We start from the raw sequence: 20,040 nt of genomic DNA on the forward strand, positions 1-20,040 counted from the left end.
TATATTTATTATTATTATTAGTAGTAGTAGTAGTAGTAGTAGTAATTCATTTTTTTTATTTTGCAGTACAATATTATTGCAATAGTGATATAATAATAATAATAATAATAATAATAATTATGATGATTGTTATTAATAAATAAATTTCATTTTTCAGTACAGTGATGTTATTGACAAAGTAAAATTTCTTTGCTGATTTTTGATGTTATAATGTAAATAAATGTTATTTTTAATAATTTTAATTTGAGAAATTAACTCATAATTCTCACTTTCATATCTCAGTTCTTACATACCACAATTGCCCCCGACCATGGAATAAAAATATATTACTTGTAATAAAAATGATTTTTCAACTTCTTCTCACTTTTCTTTACTAATATTTCTTTAATGATTCTAAAAATGTTATAATTTAAATTACGAAAGTAAAATATAATTTTAATAATAATTATAATATTTATTGTTGTTTTTATTATTATTAGTAGTTTTAATTATTGTTTTTCATTGATTACAGTTTTCATTTTACAGTACAATACTATTGCAGTTGCAATATATTTATAACAATAATATATAAGCAATTGATTATTATTATTATTATTATTATTATTGTCCTTCACTGCTCACAAATTTATCTAAAAAATGAAGGTTCAATAGCCAAAAATACATTGTATGGGTCAAAATTATTGATTTTTCTTTCATGCCAAAAATCTTTAGGATATTAAGTAAAGATCATGTTCCATGAAGATATTTTGCAAATTTCCAACTTAATTTTAGATTAGTGTTATGCATGGCTAAGAACTTCATTTGAACAACTTTAAAGGTGATTTTTATTTTTTTCAATAACTAGATTTTTTTTTTTTTTTTGCACCCTCAAATTCCAGATTTTCAAATAGTTGTATCTCAGCCAAATACTGTCCTGTCCTAACAAACCAAACATCAATGGAAAGCATTTTTTTTTAATTAATGTATAGATCTCAAATTTAAAAAATTGACCCTTATGACTGGTTTTGTGGTCACATTTGTTTGAAATTACTTGATGGAGAGTAAATAAATACATACTTTTCTGCTTCTTTTTTTTTTTGGTGAATTATTCATTTAACATCCGCAGGTTGCCCAGTCACAAGTAGACAGTGCTAAATATGAATTTGGATCTAGTCAGTGCATCCCAGATGCTATGATAAAGAGGCTCAGTAAGGTCCTCTATGATATAAACTAGTTGTAACGGAGGGTAAGCACCCACAAAAATGTTCTTGTCTCTTGTGATTTGTAGCAGTTGCTCTGGTACCAGGTGTAAACGTAGCCACAAGAAACTTAAGAGAATCATGGAAAACAGAAAGAGATAAAGGACAGAAGGAGATATGAGCACAGAGGGAGAGTAGTAAATACTTCAGCACAGTTTCAGTAATAATTAATGATCATTTGGCAGACAATTGTGCAGGCAGCAATGCTCTCTAGAGTTTAAATTAAACACCAGAATCTGAGCAAGGATATCAAACTCTTCTCTCTGGTAATATAAGCACTCTGTTTCAATGAAACTCCCAGCTGAACTCTCTTCTGAGCTTGAGGAAAGACACACAGCCGCTTGTTGACTCACGCTTGCTTTAATCAAACAAGGATCTGTGTCGAATCACGCGCAGCTGGAGAATTGCCTCGACTTGGACATTTTATTTCTCCCTGTAGTCCGCTTATGTTACTCAAAGTTTCTTGCACCACAAACACTCATAATTAGTTTTTCATGATCATTTAATACATTGTTTGATCCTCAGAATTAAATCCAACAGGCTATTTTTGCTACTGGACATTTCAGACTTCATGCAAATGATTTCTGTTGAGATAAGCGTAGTTCACACTAATAAAAACAAATGACTAAATAGGCCTGTGTATCTCACTGATTTGATTGAATTCTGACTTGCAAGCTCTCGATTCAGTTTGATTTTGGTTCGATTTGAGAGGGCAATGAGCAGAAAAATATAACGTGAGGAGCTGCCTGGAGAAAGTTACCCATTAAAGCATTTAGGGCAGAGAATATTTACAGAATTTAGAGCGTTGCAATCCATCTTGTAAAACCAGTGAGTCACTGAAAGCTGTGTGTAGTCGACACTCATGATCTGCTAACTGATTCAGCACCATTTGCAGTGAAAATGTTCATGCTTTCAGCAATTAAAAACATCACTTTTTCTCAATATGAGATTTATCAAATAAAAATTGTAATTTGATCAGTAAATCTATTTTTATTCATTTATTATTATTTTTTTTTTAATGGAAGCCCATTTCTGCCACTGGATTAAAAAAAACCTTTATTTCACAATTCAAAGAACAACCAGAGTAACAATTCAGTTCTGAGAAAAACTCAACAATTGTTGTTGAGAAAAACACAACAATGTTGTTGTTTCTGCCATGAAACTGTGACTTTATATCTCAAAATTAAATTGTGACTTTGTATCTCACAATTCTGACAAATTTTCTCACAATTGCAAGTTGATATCCCACAATTTTGAATTTATATCTCACAATTCTAGATTTATTATCTCACAATTCTGAATTTACCTCAGTTCTGAATTTGTATATCACAATTCTGAATTTATGTCTTGCAATTGTGAATTTATCTCAAAATTCTGAATTTATTTTGGAATTCTAAATTTATATCTCACAACTGTGAATTCATATCTCAGAACTGTGCATTTTTGACTCGCAACTGTAAATTTATATATCGCAATTCTAAATTTATATCTCGCAATTGTGAATTTATATCCCACAATTCTGAATTTATGTCCCAAAATTCTAAATTTATCTTGCAGTTCTAAATTTCTATCTCACAATAAATTTATATTTCACAATTCTAAATTTATATCTCGCAATTTTGAATTTGTATCTCACAATTCTGAATTTATATCGCAAAATTCTGATTTTATATCCCGAAATTCAGAATTTTTATCCCGAAATTCTAAATTTGTCTCACAGTTCTAAATTTATATCTCACAATAAATTTATATTTCACAATTCTGAATTCATATCTTGCAATGGTGAATTTCTATCTCACAGTTATGAATTTATATCCCAAAATTCAGAATTTTTATCCCAAAATTCTAAATTCGTCTCGCAGTTCTAAATTTATATCTTGCAATAAATTTATATTTCGCCATTCTAAATGTATATCTCGCAATTGTGAATTTATATCTCTCAATTCTGAATTTATATCCCAAAATTATGAATTTATATCCAACAATTCTAAATTCGTCTCGCAGTTCTAAATTTATATCTCATAATGTCTGCATTGTGATTTGTATTTTATTCCCACCATAGAATAAAAATACAAAAAGGTATTTTCGACTTTTAATTTCACAATTCCGACTACTCAGAATTGCAAGTTTATATCTCACATTTCTAAGAATAAACGTCTGAATTGTGAGATATAAACTTGCAGTTGTGAGAAAAAAAAATTAGCATTTTGAGATTAAAGAATCCCATTTTTTTCCCCCCCTAGCCTATATGCTGAATACTAAAATAGTGTTAATATGTAAATATGGGTGATGTTTAGCATCAGTTACCTTCAGATTTATAATCAAAAACCTGAGCCTCTACGAAAGGCAGAATCGATTGTAAATTCTAGTCAGATATCCAAAACCAAGCAAAGCTTCTTTTCACTGTGGAAACAGTGTAATAAATACATGTGACATATCCGATAGTGTCACCAGGGGACGCTCTGTGTGTTTCCAACCCCAGCATGCCTGATGTAAATGCGCTGACCTGATTCTGCACACGCCTGCTTGAAAGTGTCTTTATCTGGGGTACAGAGTTTCCTTCTGTGCTTTATTTATTTATGGCCCAACCCATTAACCTATATACAGTACATCATCCCATTCCCAGTCCCAAGCCTGTGCTGCAGTGTGTTTTATTTATGTGCACTCTGCACACATACCCTCCACGGTGACCCCACACACGCGACATTCACGCATGTGTGGAAAATGTCTTGTGAATGACAACTGAGCAGTGGACAAAAGATGATATATTATTCATGTGTCTGTTAGACAGTGTGTAGACCGTTCACACGCTCTCATGTTAGGATGGATAGTGAAGTCAACACAGAGTCTGGTTTCAAATAAGCCCATAAATACAGAAACTCTCCTGTAGTAAATGCCTATTTCACAATGTCTCAAAGGTAACATCTACGTCACCTGTAGTGACACTATTTTTTAGAAGAGGATTAGTTCAGAATAAAAGTTTTCTCATAATTTACTCACCCTCATTTCATCCAAGATGTTCATGTCTTTCTTCAGTTAAAAAGAAATTAAGGTTTTTGAGGATTTTTCTCCATATAGTGGACTTCAATGGGGATCAATGGGTTGAAGGTCTAAATTGCAGTTTCAATGCAGCTTCAAAGGGCTCTACACAATCCCAGCCGAGGAATAAGGGTCTTATCTAGTAAAATGATCAATCATTTTCTATATAAAAATAAAAATGTATATACTTTTTAACCACAAATGCTCATTTTGCACTAGCTGGAGTTCACGCCTTACGTAATCACATTGAAAAGGTGCATGCGTTGAATTAAAGTGACAGCACACTGTTCGCGGTAAAAATGAACATCATGATCACATCATAAATGCATATAAATAAAGTCTACCTTGTTTCGCAACACGTGGCTTTTTGGCTAGGTTTAAAACAAGGAAAAGTGCACTTTTAAATAAACAAGGCAACATAATAGATGCACTTGTGGAGCTACAATATAAAGTTCTTTAAGACCCGCGGGATCGCTTTCAGTAAAGATTTAATGCAAACGAAAGGCACGAGAGCCGACTGTTTCTGTCTATGGTAAGTTTTAATTTAAAATATTTGTGATAGCCCAATTTCAATAAGAAAATGAAGCAATATGCTGTGTTTAAATGTGTTGCAACTTGCTTGAGCAACTTAATATACACATCTAGACGTCAAGGGCATTGAATAATACGTTGTTTATATTTATTAAGTTTAAACGTGTATGTCTATGAACGATTGTATTACTGTACTGTGATAAAAGAGGAGCACAGTGCTGAAAAAGCACAATTTAAATTGTGGACTTCAGTGGGGATCAACAGGATGAAGGTCTGAATTGCAGTTACAATACAGCTTCAAAGGGCTCTACACAATCCCAGCCGATGACTAAGGGTCTTATCTAGTGAAACGATCAGTCATTTTATGTATAAAAATAAAAATGTATATACTTTTTAACCACAAATGCTCATCTTGCACTAGCTGGACTTCACACATTACGTAAACACATTGGAAAGGTCACGCATGACGTAGGCAGAAGTGCCGACCCAGTGTTTACAAAGTGAATGTGCAGAATAAGAAAAAGGAAGCTATATGCTATATGTCTGTGCTGCTTCTGCACCGCATACGTAACGCACTGCAAACGAGTATGTGTGAAACGAGCATATGAACTAACCATGTGTAATCTTTCCAATGTGATTACGTAATGCATTATGTTGAGCTAGTGCAAGATGTGCATTTGTGGTTAAAAAAAAATATATATATATATATATATATATATATATATATATATATATATATATATATATATATATATATATATATATATATATATATATATATATATATATATATATATAAATTGTTTTTGTTTGTTTTTTGAAAAATGGCCCATCGTTTGACTAGGTAAGACCCTTATTCCTCTGCTGGGATTGTGTAGAGCCCTTTGAAGCTGCATTAAAACAGCAGTTTGGACGTTCAACCCATTGATCCTCATTGAAGTCTGCTATATGGAGAAAAATCCTGGAATGTTTTCCACAAAAACCTCCATTTTTTTTTGAGTGAAGAAAGAAAGACATGAATCTCGGATGAAATGGGGGTGAGCAAATCATCAGGAAATTTTTGGGTGCCAACACTGTCTTCCGTTATACAGTATGTGACACATGTAATGTTTTGTGTGCTGATCCGTCTTCTGTGTTGTCCTGCAGGGTCAGATCACTCTCATGGATGCTCCAGTGTTCAAAGCCATCCAACCTGAGGTAAGTCTATTGTTCGTTAGAGCACTGTACTGACTTGTTAATTTGCATGCGTGCAAATGTTTCCTTGGTTAAGCTAGCTGAAATGGCTAAAAGCCATTGTTTTGTGTGATTACTGTGACTCACAGGGCTGTCACAGTCTGAAGTGTCTTACTCTCGCTGTGAGCCATATACAGTGTGTTAAATTTGGACAAGTTCAATAAAACCAGCCACTAATAATAAAATAGCCTGTGATTTTTGGACCTGGTTTATGTGTGGTTTACCAGCAGAGGGCAGTAAGAGCACAATAAAAAGTTTCTGTTCTTAAGGCTCTTTACCCACCACTTCCTTTAGACTGAGATGGAGTATAAACTTTAATACACCCACATGCTCACCAGATAAAGTACTGCACTGAAATATATATTTTTTCTTTTGACACAGGGATTATTTAGCTGCTTTTATATTATTTAAATATTTGTGACTAACAGCACCTTTCATTTCAGGAGAAGCATTATTTCGCTAGCGGCATTATACTCAAGATGAGTCAGCCTCCATCTCTCAAAAAAAAGGCATCTGCCACAAACACATCAAAATTCATAAGAATTTTGTTTTTAGATATGTTTGCCTTAGTGGATAAATGGATAATTTACCCCAAAATAAAAATTCTGTCATCATTCATCAAACCTGTCGTCTGTGGAACATAAAAAAGACACTCTGAAAAATATCTTTCTGTTTTTTGTTTTTTTTTTCTTTTTTCTTTTTTCTTTTGTTTTGCCTTGTTTTGTGTTTTTCGTTTTGTTTTGTTCCCATAACAATAAAGGGGACCAAACGGCTTTAATCATCAGCATTCTACAAAATATCTTCCTTTGTGTTCTGCTAAAGAAAGAAATTCATACAGGTTTTGAACAATATGAGGGTGCGTAAATGATGACAGAATTTATTTTTGGATAAGCTATCCCTTTAAATGTGAAGAATATTACATGTGATGACACATGGAGGGGGGGGAAACAAACCTTCGAGGCGGGACGTCTGTAGAAGAAACCCAGAGCTATATGGAGTACCAAATAAATAACTGTGGTCATTTCACTTATTGACATCTGGGCATTGATCTCCGTTCACTGCCTTCCATGTTATCCTCCCTTTCTTTCTTTCTCCTCTTTGAACGATTTATTAGCGCAGGCATGTTTTATCTACCGTCTGTAAGGTTGGGCTTTCAGCCACACAGACTGTGATTTATACCGCATTTGATGAGGCTACCACACATTGAATACTAATGTAGCGTTTGAGGCTTTTTTCTGGCTGTTAGAGACAAAATCATGACGACTGAGGAGCAACTAAATGTTGTACGATTTGTCTTAATGCGTTTGTGGGAAATAATTGAGTTTCTCTTCATCATTATTTATGGTAATTACGGTAATTTGTGCAATTAGGTTTACTGTTTTCTGTCGTGGAGCGGTTTGATTGATTATGCAGTGGTGTTGTTTGGCTTTGATTGTCTTGGCAGCAGTTTTTGGATGCTTGCTTGGAGAGGAGAGGGTGAAATTGCAGGTCGCCTCTTTGAAAAGATGAGGATCTGGTTCTCTCAAACCGGTTCTCTCTGATTTTCTAAATGTCTGGGATTGATTTAGCGAGGCGGTTTAGCCGACATGCATATCAGTCGACAAATTGTGTGTATAGATGATGGTTCTTTCTAGATTTTCTGGATCACATTTGGATTTGTGTCTCGTTTTGTGTGTATCTGGTTGTTGGCGGTTTTAGTATTCTGTGGAGGGGATTTGTGGAAGGATTATTTGCGCTTTCTTTGAATCTGGCAGTACATCCATTTGCGTCGTTGTGTAACATGAGAGTAGAAGGCAGAGGCTGACGTAATATGAATGTGCATGTCAGACTACTGCTTTATCATGCACTGATGTTTCTGAGATTACACATTGTAAAGTTTGTGTTGTGCTAGGAGAAAAGATAGAGTGGATGGTTAGGTTTAATTAGCTGAGCATAGCATCAAAACGTGGCAATTCATGAGACTAGTACCATGGTATTGCTCCAAACTCACTACATTATGGCAGTGAGTGTTTGAAATTGCAGGAAATTGGCCTGCATTAACTATGCAATTATTTAAATTTGGTAATGGCTAATTAGTGGTAATGATAAATAAAGTCCCTTTTAGGAAAGTCTGTTCACTCGGCAGCCATATTTGCAATCCCTCCAGGCAGCTCATAAAATACCAAGTTTATCTAAATGATTGGGGCAATCCTGAAATCTCAAAAACGGCTCGCTGAATTTGTATCTGCACATATCTGCACTTTGAATTTCTACCAGAAGTAGTAGACCGTCCGGGAATCTTTGGCATACTCTTTTCAACATACTACAATTTGGGACATAGTCATTTTATTTTCCAGTACTATTTAGGACAATACTATTTTCTTTCATTTAGAAGGTGCGACTATTCAGCCAAATGCGTATTGCAATTTCTCCCATTCATAAGCATACAAGTGAATCATCTTTGTATTTCTGTAGTGTTTGCTCTAAACTATTTTTTTGATTAAAATATCAGTATTATGTGACCTTGTGTAAGGCTGGCTATTGAGTTCGATAGTTTTTAGGCACTGACCTACTTGCCTTATACCATCGAGTATCAAAAAATGTGTTGTCGTTATCAAATTTCGATATCTAAGGGATTAATCTTGTCAATCTCGTGAGCCAATAAGCATGCAGTATGCTTGCTTTTTTTTTTTTTTTTAATGCTTAAATAAAAATAAAACAATAACATGTTTCATTAATCAAAATCAGGAAACTTAAACAACTGAACAATTTTTTACAAGATAACAAAATTGTAACAAAAAAATGTATTCTCTTTTAAAAAGGCCCTATAAAATGCATTTTAGTTTTTTCCCCTCAAATTCTGTTTTATTTTTTACCAATTTTTTTGTTTCCCATTCATTTTCTGAATTCAGTTTTAATGGTTTTATTACATTTTAATAATCAATAGCATATCTAAATAATTGATTTAATATTTTATTTATATTTATTTATTTACTTATTTGTTCAAAAATACTGTATTTACATTTTTCTGGTAAATAAATTCTGGTAAATATTCCTTAAAAAATAATGTTTAAATAATAATTTTAGTAGTAGTAGAAGTACTGCCATTACATTAAGAAATATGTTTCTGTCACAATTTTTTCAAGTTAAACCATTTTTGCAGCTTAATATTCACAGACATTAGTCTCTATCGTGTTTTAATTTAATTGTACTGAGCTACTTTTGATTTATTCATCCAAAATTTGGCAAATTCCATGACATTCCGTGTTATACAGTAAATTCCATTTAGAAAACGGATAGTTCCTGTCCTTGATTCTGATTGTTTGAGCCGTATTCAGAGCTGTTGTAAATTATTTTACAAACACCAATGTCCCTTTAAGTCTCTTTTTCTACAGTCTTTGCAAATACACACCTTTGTTTACATTTGTGTGTTGCTTGGCAAAAGCTTTGTTGCAACCACAACCGTTTCTGAGGAACTACGTTGGCTGTGTCTGAAAGCCTAGTCAGCTGACTTGCTGCCTTATCAGGCAGTGACTTTGAAGGCTGCAAAGGCACCTCTAGAAACAGTTTTGGACAGACTTCAGAGGCAGTGTAACGTGCAGTCGTTGCTAGGTTACCTAATGGTTAAGTTGTACATTTTGTAGAAAAACGATCTTAAACAGTTACGTATAAAAAAATTTAATAATACAGAAAGACCTCAATTTCATTGTCATTGAAGGTCTGTGCATCAGAAAAGACGGCAGAGAATGACATTTTTTTGCTTAAAAAATAAAAGCATTGTTATTTACTACTCTTTTGAACCCTTTAAACATTTCTGTAAAATACTATATTATTTATAATGCTTTTTACACTATTACTATTCATAAGGTATATCATGGTCATGATCTCATCTATTATATAAAGTAACAAGTTTAATTTCACCAGAATATCTTTATTTATATAACCTATATGATGCACACACACAGTATTGTGGGAAATCGATGGCAGCGAGAATGCATCTATGTTGCCTTCAAAATTCGATCAAAAGAAGGTACCTCCGGAGACAGGAAGTGAAGCATAATTTGGATTCGGACGTTCCTTAATGCCTTCCTGCCTTGGAATGCTTTCGGATGCAGCCATTGTTTGTCGGAAGAATAACAACAGTCACTTTAAGACAAGTCATTTGACTCGGCGGTCATCTTTGAAATGCCCCTTGGGCAGGCAAGAGCAGCTCCTTGAATAGGGAAACATCCAATTCTCCAAAACTGTTGGCCAAGCTTACGATTAAACTTCATATTTGAAGTCACCAATGAAGTCTGACAACAACTGTATCATTAACGTTGTTTCTTTTTCGTTACAAAAATGTTTTCAGGCTAGACCAGCCAGTGCACATGCGTAGTCCTAAGCGCACGTCTCAGAACGCTTATTGTTTCTATAGCAACCGTGACATCCAGCGGCAGCTGCAGTGACGCGCTGTCTTTACCGATTAGTGATTGGCTTATTTGTTTCAAAGGCGGGGCTTCACGGCCATAATGAGTGTTACATCTTTCCCCATTCAAAACTATACGAGTGACATGTCTTGGGTATTCTATAGTCTTTGAAGAATGTTTTTACTAATATCATTACACTTTATTTAGTCTGTTTTATTTTGTAAAACCTTCTTACATATATGGAATAACCGTTTTATAAAAGCAATAAGCCCTGTGAAGTCGTGGTTTACAGTGAATTTATAACAGCTAAGGGGTGTTAAGCTTTGCCTAACAACTTGGGGCTTATTGCTTTATTTTATGACTGGATTCCACCGTGGTTCCATCCTCATTTTTTAAACCATCATTGAGTGTCTGTAATAACTTGCTGAAATATGTTATTTGTAGTCTTTTATATAAAGCTAATTGCTACATCTGCTTATCATTTCACATGTAAAAACCGTGTATTGTTATGAAAATGATAATAAATAATCTCATTAAGATCACATACAAATCATATTCTGTCGCAGTTCCTGGGTTTATTAGCTTCATGTTTTGTTTCATCCATTCATCCGTTTTCCTGGGTTTCTTACATACAAAACTGCACATAAACCTGATAGCGAATGTCTATTACACTTCTGCGTTCATTTAAATATTTAAAACCTTTAAATATTACAAGTAAGTATTAGGGATGCACCGAAATGAAAATTCTTGGCCGAAACCGAAAACCAAAAAAGAGGAAACCAAGGCCGAAAACCGAAAACCGAAACTCCGAAAGAAATTATGCCAATTATTAGTACCACTGGATTTGTGGCTATGACTGTGTACTAACCTTACTAAAATCAAGGCACTGCAATTGCATAAATTAATATTAAAGTTTCAAAGAATAAATCGTTGAGGTTGAGCTTGTCGTCTGCCTGACATTTGTGTTTATTATTATTATTATTATTATTTGTTTATGTATTATTAAAGCATTTATATATAACTATATAAGATCGTTTTTCTAGAAAATCTACAACTTAACCGTTAGGTAACCTAGCAACGGCGTCACGTTCTGCTGCCTCTGAAGTCTGTCCGAAACTGTTTCTAGAGTTGCCTTCGCAGCCTTCGAAGTCACTGCTTCATAAGGCAGCGAGGCAGTAAGTCAGCTGACTAGGCTTTCGGATGCAGCCCTAGTAACCTAAGAGTGTAACTTTCATTGTTTTCATTCCGTGGTCCATCTCAACCTCTCACCGCAGACATGTTGCTTCAGACAAGCACGTGCAGGCCGCAGTTTCTGTTTGCGTCATCACTACATACTGTTTCGGCCGTGTTGTTTCGGTGATAAAAATCTTTCGGCCGAAAACCGAAAATGCACTTTTGGGCCATTTTCGGCCGAAAATTTTTTGGTGGCCGAATATTTGGTGCATCCCTAGTAAATATACAGTAAGTTACTCATCTCGCTCAGTTAATTTGTTACATGTATGAAATTAAATTTGTAGTTCTCATTTAGTTTTATTAATACAGTGTAGAAATTACAAGGGTCAGTGTAATATACCACACCAAAATGTTAGTCTTTTTTAGTACTTTTTAATTACGTATGTATGTTGCTTTTATTGTTATATCTGATTTAAAGTTTTCCATCCTCTAAAAATCAAACTTTATGCCTGTAGTCAAAATTGTGCCTACTGTGACTGTTCATACTAATAAGGTTCAGATTGAGTGTACAGGCAGACCCGTCCATATGCAGTATGATCGTGTTCACGGCTGTAATGCAGACCAGAGGTTTTTGTACGTGCATTAAAACACTAAAACTTCATGAAGTGATGTGTAAAGTTACGTAACTTTTTCCAACCTACATGCATGCAAACATCTCCGGCCTGTTCTCTGTACCACCCCATTACCTTTTTTTACAGTCGCTTATAAGCACGCTCTGACCCACAGTGCCCTGGGTAGAATGGAGGGGTTTGTTTGATTTGAGTGGAATTATACAATGATATCAGTGAACTGGCAGTCCTGCCTGTTTTTTTCTATGTAATTATTGGTTTGCTCTAATTAATGACAGTTTTTATAAACTCTGCAGATGTTGCAAAAGATTTTTGATGAAGTAGCTCCATTAAAGCAGCTCTTGTTTCAGTAGAGGTAGTTAAACACATCGTAACAGAAGCCTGATGTTTTTTTTGTTTTTTTGTTTTTTTTGCCTGGGTCAACTGCAGTTCATTGTGTTTTCTATTGTGTGTTTGTGTGTGTTATTGTGACATTGAGTGTGTTTCCTTGCAGTGGAGGTTAATTGTCATTGAGGCTCTGGAAGCAGGAGGGATTTTGGTGATTTGTGCTTTGCTGAACTGAAGTGAAATATGTGTGTGAGAGAGCAAGCGATAAAGAAACAGAAGTGCTTCTTTGTTATTCAGTAACATCTTCAATCTGAAGGTCACTTGGCTGCCTCACTGTGTGCGTAAAACTGAGAAATTTGCCTAGAAGAACAAAAAAAGAAGGAAAATATATATATATATATATATATATATATATATATATATATATATATATATATATATATATATATATATATATATTTTTTTTTTTTTTTTTTTTTTTAGAAGAAATGCAAAACTGTTTTTTTTTGTCTTTTGTGAAAAAAGTAGATATTTTTAAGAATGCACAGGCTGCTCTTTTCCATTTAATAAAAGGATAGTGACCAAAGCTCTAATTTTTTATATTAATTTTATAAAATTTTTAGGGGTTCAAGCGTGTAGTGCTGAAACCCTATTGTAATTGTTAGAATGGTCTCGATTAGTGATCCCCACATAAAACTGATTGTGCAGACCAAACCGTAAGCCATAGAGACTTGAAACTTGGAGGGATGTTAGTACTCACACCACCTAAAACGTGACTAAGGTTCACTCCAATCAGCCTCATGGGGACGCTACAGCGAGCAAAAGTACAAAATTGTTCGTAACTCCTGTGTCTGATGTCATCGGAATCCTTGGCTTATGCCAGACAAAATGCATGCCTAAGATTCGATCGTGATCTGGCTAAATTTTTGGGTATTTCACTTTTTTTAAAAAAACTACTTGTGTGAACTATTCCTATATTTTCCGCCTGATCAGAACCAAAAATTGCTATAACTGCACAACTGTTTGTCCTATTAACATGAAAATTGGTGTGCATGGCCTTGGTCCAAAGTGCCACAAGTGTCTACAAGGGATTTTGCGTATCTCAAAAAACATAGCCGCCATTGGCTGACAGATTTTGAGCACCTGTTAGACAAGGTTAATGGGGGCCAATTGGAACAAAACTCGGTGGGCCTGTTCGACCCGCAGCCCCAAAGGTCTGAGAGAAATTTGAAAGAAATCGAACACTGGGGGGGGCGATATCGCATTTTTCAATAACGTGATTGACAACGTATGTTGCACGGTTTCTCGAATATACGCACAATATTACCCTCATACGATAGAACAACTCATTCCGGACAACTTTGTCTCTAGAACCACTGCTGTCAATCAAATCGTTTCTTAAATTATTGAGAGGATGTAAAAAACCTACTTTTGCGAACTAGTCCTAGGTTTTTCACTCAATCTGTGAAAAGAAAAAAAAAAAAAAACACTGCAGTACAATTCTCTGGACTCTCTAGGCCAATAATTATCAAAAAAAAGTTAAAATTTACCTTTTGGGAAGCTATAACGGGGTCGTTTAAAAAAGGGGCCTGTCCAAATGTACCCAAAAGCCAATAAAGCCTAAACGAAAGCTCAAAACTTCACGAAACCGGCTAAACACATGCAACAGGTGATTCTAAACAAGCATGCAAAGTTTTAAGGGTATAACAGTTATAAACAATGAAAAAACATCATATTTCTATGGTAAATTACCCGGATTTGTCAAAAATGCTTTTTTTAAATCATTGATTTAGGTGGGTACAGCCTTGCTAAATAATATGTAATGTCTTTTTCTTATGTTCTTAAATGCCTTATGGACTTGAATCCTGGTAATCGCTGTTTTGCGTGCTGTAGTCATTTTTATTTTTTAGTATTTGCAATATTAAGTAGTCTTTAGTAGTTATACCAGTATTTGTAATTTAAAGTATTTGTATTTCATTTCAGCTTTCAGTTTCTGAAAACAACAATAACAGCACTGTTGGGAAACAAGCTGTAATTGACCAAGATAGTAAAAAAATTTAGATGTATATAAAAAAATATAATTAAAACAAAAATAAAATACAATAAAAATCTTCAAAATCTTAAAGGGATAGTACACTCAAAAATGAAAATTCTCTCATTAATTACTCACCCTCATGTCGTTCCAGACCTGTAAGACCTTTGTTCATCTTTGGAACACAAAATAAGATAATTTCTTGACCCTGCATAGACAGCAACGCAACTACCACGATCAAGGCCCAGAAGATATTGTTAAAATAGTCTATGTGAAATCAGTGGTTCAACTGTAATGTTTTGAAGCTATTTGTGAGCAAAGAAAACAAAAACAATGACTTTGTTCAACAATTTTTTTCTCTTCTGTGTCAGTCTTTGATGGACATTCACGTTCATGATGCATGAACGCATGCTCAGAAAGCTCTCCGATTTCATCAAGATGAAATTTTCCGTAGATGAACGAAGATCTTACGGGTTTGAAACAACATGAGGATGAGTAACTGATGACAGAATTTTTATTTTTAAATGAACTATCCCTTTAACTTTTATGTGGTGGGCATGCTGATTTTAATTAGCCCTTGATAACCTGTGGTTTCCTTTTGCAGGATTGCCTCAGGAGATGCTTTCATTGGGTTTAAAGGATAATAGATCAGCATCTTTAATCAATTTGCTTGCACAGAGCCACAGGAACTGTGCACATGTATGTTCAATTGCAAAATCGTCCTTGTTAGTTGCATTGTAATGCATCTGTAAGCATTAAAATAGGAACCAGTGGGTTTCTCTGGCCTTCATGGCTATGACGCACATTATCGTTCAGTCTAGCTGGTTTTGGCTGGGACGGAGCAACATGCTGCATACGTACTATCGTGAAGAATGCTGTTAGGGTCTCAGAAAAGACCACTGCAGACACACACAAGCCCGTTAGCTGCACAGATCACATGGCAGTCAGCCCAACACGTGGATGTGATCCATAACATGAGAGATTATCCGAAAACCAGCACTCTGTCTTCATGTTCTGCTATACAGGAAATGCAAAAAACATGGTCAAGGACCCAGCGATCCTGAAAACCATAAGGTTTTTACATTACAAGAAATGAATACTTGTCTGCGATATGAAACTGTCGTATACATTTCTGCAACAGCACTTTTTTTATGTGCACTGTGTCTGTAGTTTTAAGGACCAGTTCACTACAATTAAAATTTATGAATTTATTGTTTAAGTTTATATTCATTACTTTTTTTTTCATAAAAAGCTAACTTGCTTAGAAATTTTGATAAATGTACTTACGTTCAGGACATTCGAGATGTAAATGAATTTGTTTCTTCATGGGAACAGATTTGGAGAAATTTAGCATTACGTCAGTTGCTCACCAATGTATCCTCTGCAGTGAATGGGTGCCGTCAAACTGAGAGTTCAAACAGCTGATAAAAGCATCACAATAATTCGCAAGTAATACACACGACTTCATGTCTTGCGAAGCAAAAAGCTGCGTGTTTGTGAGAAACAAATCTGTCAATACTTTTTTTAAACTTCAAACTTAGCTTCGGCTAAATAAAATATGAGTCCTTATCTATAATATTTCTTTCTCCACTTTCTCATCCGAAATACAAGAGAAATATGCACAATTCAAGCACCGTTTACAAGCAAAACTGGTCCAAAACAAACAAATATGTTGGTAAGTTTTTGATGTGAGAGGACAACAGGGAATGGACTTTTTCACTGGAAGAAGAATTATTATGCACTATTTACTCATGTTTAGACCTTAATTAAAAAAAAATGCTATGATGGATTTGTTTCTTACAAACATTTTCACTTCACAAGATGCTAACTAATGAACTGGAGTCATGTGGATTATTTTTGTAATGTTTTAATCACCTGTTTAGACTCTGACGGCACCCATCCGCTGCAGAGGATCCATTGTAGATCAAGTGATGTAATGCTAAATTTCTCCAAATCTGTTCCCATGAAGAAACTCAACTGCATCTGTTTTGAATGGTTAGTGAGAGACAGAATATTTGCACAAAAATATAGCGTGCTAAAGTGGTGCAACCGTTTAGTTCATTGCCCACTAATGTGTGTTTCTATTTCGCAACAGAGAGTTTGGACCCAAGATATATTTTTTAGATATAAGATATAAGTCCTCATCTTCCCCCATTTTGAACACATTTGTGCTGTTGGTATAGTAGCGTTTGCTTGGCGGGATGGCGTCTGGTCAAGACTCTATAGTGCAGTTCAGATTAATGGATGGTACATATGGCATGTTCACTTTCCCTGTTTTTACAAGGCAAAACCTCTTGCAGCAAAGAGAGAATCATTAGAACACAGTTTCTAGGTTTCTGTTCTATTTAGAACCCAAGCAATGATGGTGTGAGGACTCTATTGGAACTGCTCAGATTCTTCTTCTTCTCCAAAGTGAATAGCATAAACATGTTTGAAAACTTATGAAATTTGGCACACACACCAAAAGTGGTGAAAATTGACATCTAATATGGATTTCAGAAGTGGGTGTGGCAAAATGGTTTGATAGCACCACCTATAAAATTTCAACGAAGTGCCCTTCGAGCTATGTTTCATATACATGTACGAAATTCGGTTGACACATGTAACACACCAATACCTACAAAAAAGTCCCACGGTACGAAGTCTGAAACCCAACAGGAAGTCTGTTATTTTGAATTTTTTCTGCAAGTTTTGTACCGTTTTTGCCATTTCAGGCATTGTATTTAAACAAATTCCTCCTAGAGATTTAATCAAGTCAACACCAAATTTGGTCGGTGTAATCTAACCCTCCTTGTGATGTTAAATTGTGAAGATCTTGAGTTTTCATTGAAGGGTGTGTCCGTGGCGGACTGACAAACTTTGATGTTTCGCCATGAAACAGGAAGTTGTTATAATTTAGGCATACTACATCCGATCTTCCCCAAACTTCACATGTTTGATAAGAGCCCTGTCCTAAACACATGCCCATGCTCATAATCAGTTATAGTCACAGCGGCACCTGCTGGCAACAGGAAGTGGCATGTTTTTTGTTCTAACAAACTCCTCCTAGAGATTTAATGACATCAACATTATATTTGGTCAGTCTAATCTAAAGGCCTTTGCGATGTTAAATTTTGAAGAACTTAAATTTTCGTTAAAGGGCGTGTTCGTGGCGGACTGACAAATTTTGATGTTTCGCCATGTAAAAGGAAATTGTTGTAACTCAGCCATACAATGTCCGATCTGCCCCAAACTTCAGACATTCAATAAGAGTCCTGACCTGAACACATCTAAAAGGTTTTTTTTTTTTTTTTTTTTAATAATCATAGCACCACTTGCTGGCAACAGGAAATGACTTGTTTTACGCCAACTTAAACATGCAATGTCCGATCTACACTAGACTTTACATGTTTGGTAAGAGTACTGGTCTGAAGACATCTACATGCCAATATCCAGTTATAGTCATAGCACCACCTGCTGGTAGCAGGAATTTTGGCACATATAAATGACTTTGACATATTCCTCCTATATTTATCACTTTAAATGCATATTACTAACCGTTCACTGTTTTCCTAAAGCCACCGGTTGGTGGTGAGCCCAGGTGTGAGGGCCTTTTCAACACTGCTTGCAGCTTAAATTTAGATTTATAATATTCAGATGAGGGCCTCTTTGAAACACACATGCACATGTGCGAAGTTAGTTACTAGTTATTTGGCTTGAGCTTGTAGGATTTGTGGTATCAGTTAACTTTTTTTTTAAAGAAATTGTCCACTCCACAGTAAATTTTGTCATTATTTATTTGTCTTTATGTCTTCCTGAATCTATATGCTGCTTCTGGGGAACATAAAATTACTTTTTTTTGTCGCAAACTGCTCTTTAATGCGAATTATAAGTGACCCACAGTTAGAGAACCTCTTGGAACAATTAAGATGGGCTCTTGTGATTATATTAACTTGACAACAACTGTACAGTTACTCAAGAAATTGGATTTTACCATAATGATGACATTAAATGCCATGATGGAAAATCTCTGTTGCTGCCCACCCATTGTGTGAGCATTAGTATTAAATCTAATGTATATTTTTAGAGTGCATATAGTACTGCCTGGAGACGTCCATGTCCCTGACTGTAATTCTTTCTTCGATTTCCAGCTCTCCTGTTTGTGTCTGATTTTGAGCTGTGGTTAGATGGGTGAGCTCCATGTTTCCAGACTAGGTGATGACATTAAGGTTCAGCTAATGTAAATTGACTTAATGTCATATCAGGGATCCAACCCAAGTCCAGTGTTTGACATAGAGTAAATCATCGTCACCCATGCCAAGCACCGCCTCCATTACTGCTCATCTCCCATTATCTCATTCCTGATTCCTAACTGGTTAATCAGTTTCCACAAATACCTCCTGAAATGGTTACAACAGCCTTATTGTTTAAATCAGGAAAAATGTCTATGGATATGCATTTAAATCTTTTACAGCTATTAAGCTGCCAGTTGATTTTGTCCTTTTTTTTTTTTTTTTGACATGACAAGTTGGTGTGTTTTAGTGGGCGTCTTGTGTAGATACATGAATGCTGCTGCATCTTAAAATTATGTTGCATTTTAGAGACAATAAAATCCTTTTCAGGAGACATGAAAGAAAGTGGAAGAAAGGGAACATAAAACACAGCTATGATCCCCTTTCCATTGACTTCCCACTGCTTTAAAGACTTTCGCGTGATAACAATGCTCCCTGTGAACAGATCTGGCTTCCTCCTGTTTTTGTTTGAAGGCTTGAAATCTATGAAACTGAGAATCACAGGGATTTTTTTTTTTTGTTCCCTCGAACTCCTTGCCTTTTTCCTTCCCTTGTTTCCTGCATAAGTTTCCCTGGGTTCAGTGCTTTGTGCATTATTCAATCTGTCACTGCCAGAATAAGACAGATACAGTATTTGAGGACACTCATGCTTTAGTTGGCTTATCTTCTTTCTAGTTTATGGCCAGGAAAATATTCAAATTATTGTATATTAACATTAGTTAATGTGTTAACTAACATGAAAGAACAATGAACAATGCATTTATCACACTATTTATTGATTGTTTGGTGTCTTGTTTTGTTTTTTTATTTTGTTTGATGTTTTGTTTTTGTGTTGTGATTTTTGTTCTTGTGCTTGTGTTTTACTTTTGTCTTGTGTTTTGTATTTTTTTTTTTTGTTGGGGGGCTGGTCTTTTTGTTTGTTTTGGTATTTTTGTTGTGTGTTTTATGTGATGTTTGTTTTGTCCTGTTTATGTCTTGTGCTTTGTTTTTGTGTTGTGTTTTTTTTGTTATCTTGTGTTTTGCTTTTGTTTGGTGTCTTGTGTTTTGTTTTGTGTGTAGTGTTTTGGGTTGTCTTTTTGTGCCTTATTTTGTTTTGGGTTATTTTATTTTTTTATTATTATTTTTTTTTTGTGTGTGTGTGTCGTTCTTTTTGTATTATCTTGTGTTTTACTTTTCTTT

The 20,040-nt window shown here is 34.9% G+C and overlaps 1 protein-coding gene across 3 annotated transcripts in view; it reads left to right on the top strand.

Annotated features, from left to right (window-relative positions):
• ralgps2 (Ral GEF with PH domain and SH3 binding motif 2) overlaps positions 1-20,040 on the top strand; it is a 150,570-nt gene that overhangs the window by 45,002 nt on the left and 85,528 nt on the right. For all 3 annotated transcript variants that reach the window (XM_051138901.1, XM_051138903.1, XM_051138902.1), the window contains exon 5: positions 5,955-6,005. In XM_051138901.1, coding sequence (XP_050994858.1) covers positions 5,955-6,005 — 51 coding nt within the window. The remainder of the gene's footprint in view (positions 1-5,954; positions 6,006-20,040) is intronic.

This window comes from Labeo rohita, chromosome 20, assembly GCF_022985175.1.
Source record: "Labeo rohita strain BAU-BD-2019 chromosome 20, IGBB_LRoh.1.0, whole genome shotgun sequence".
NCBI lineage: Eukaryota > Metazoa > Chordata > Actinopteri > Cypriniformes > Cyprinidae > Labeo > Labeo rohita.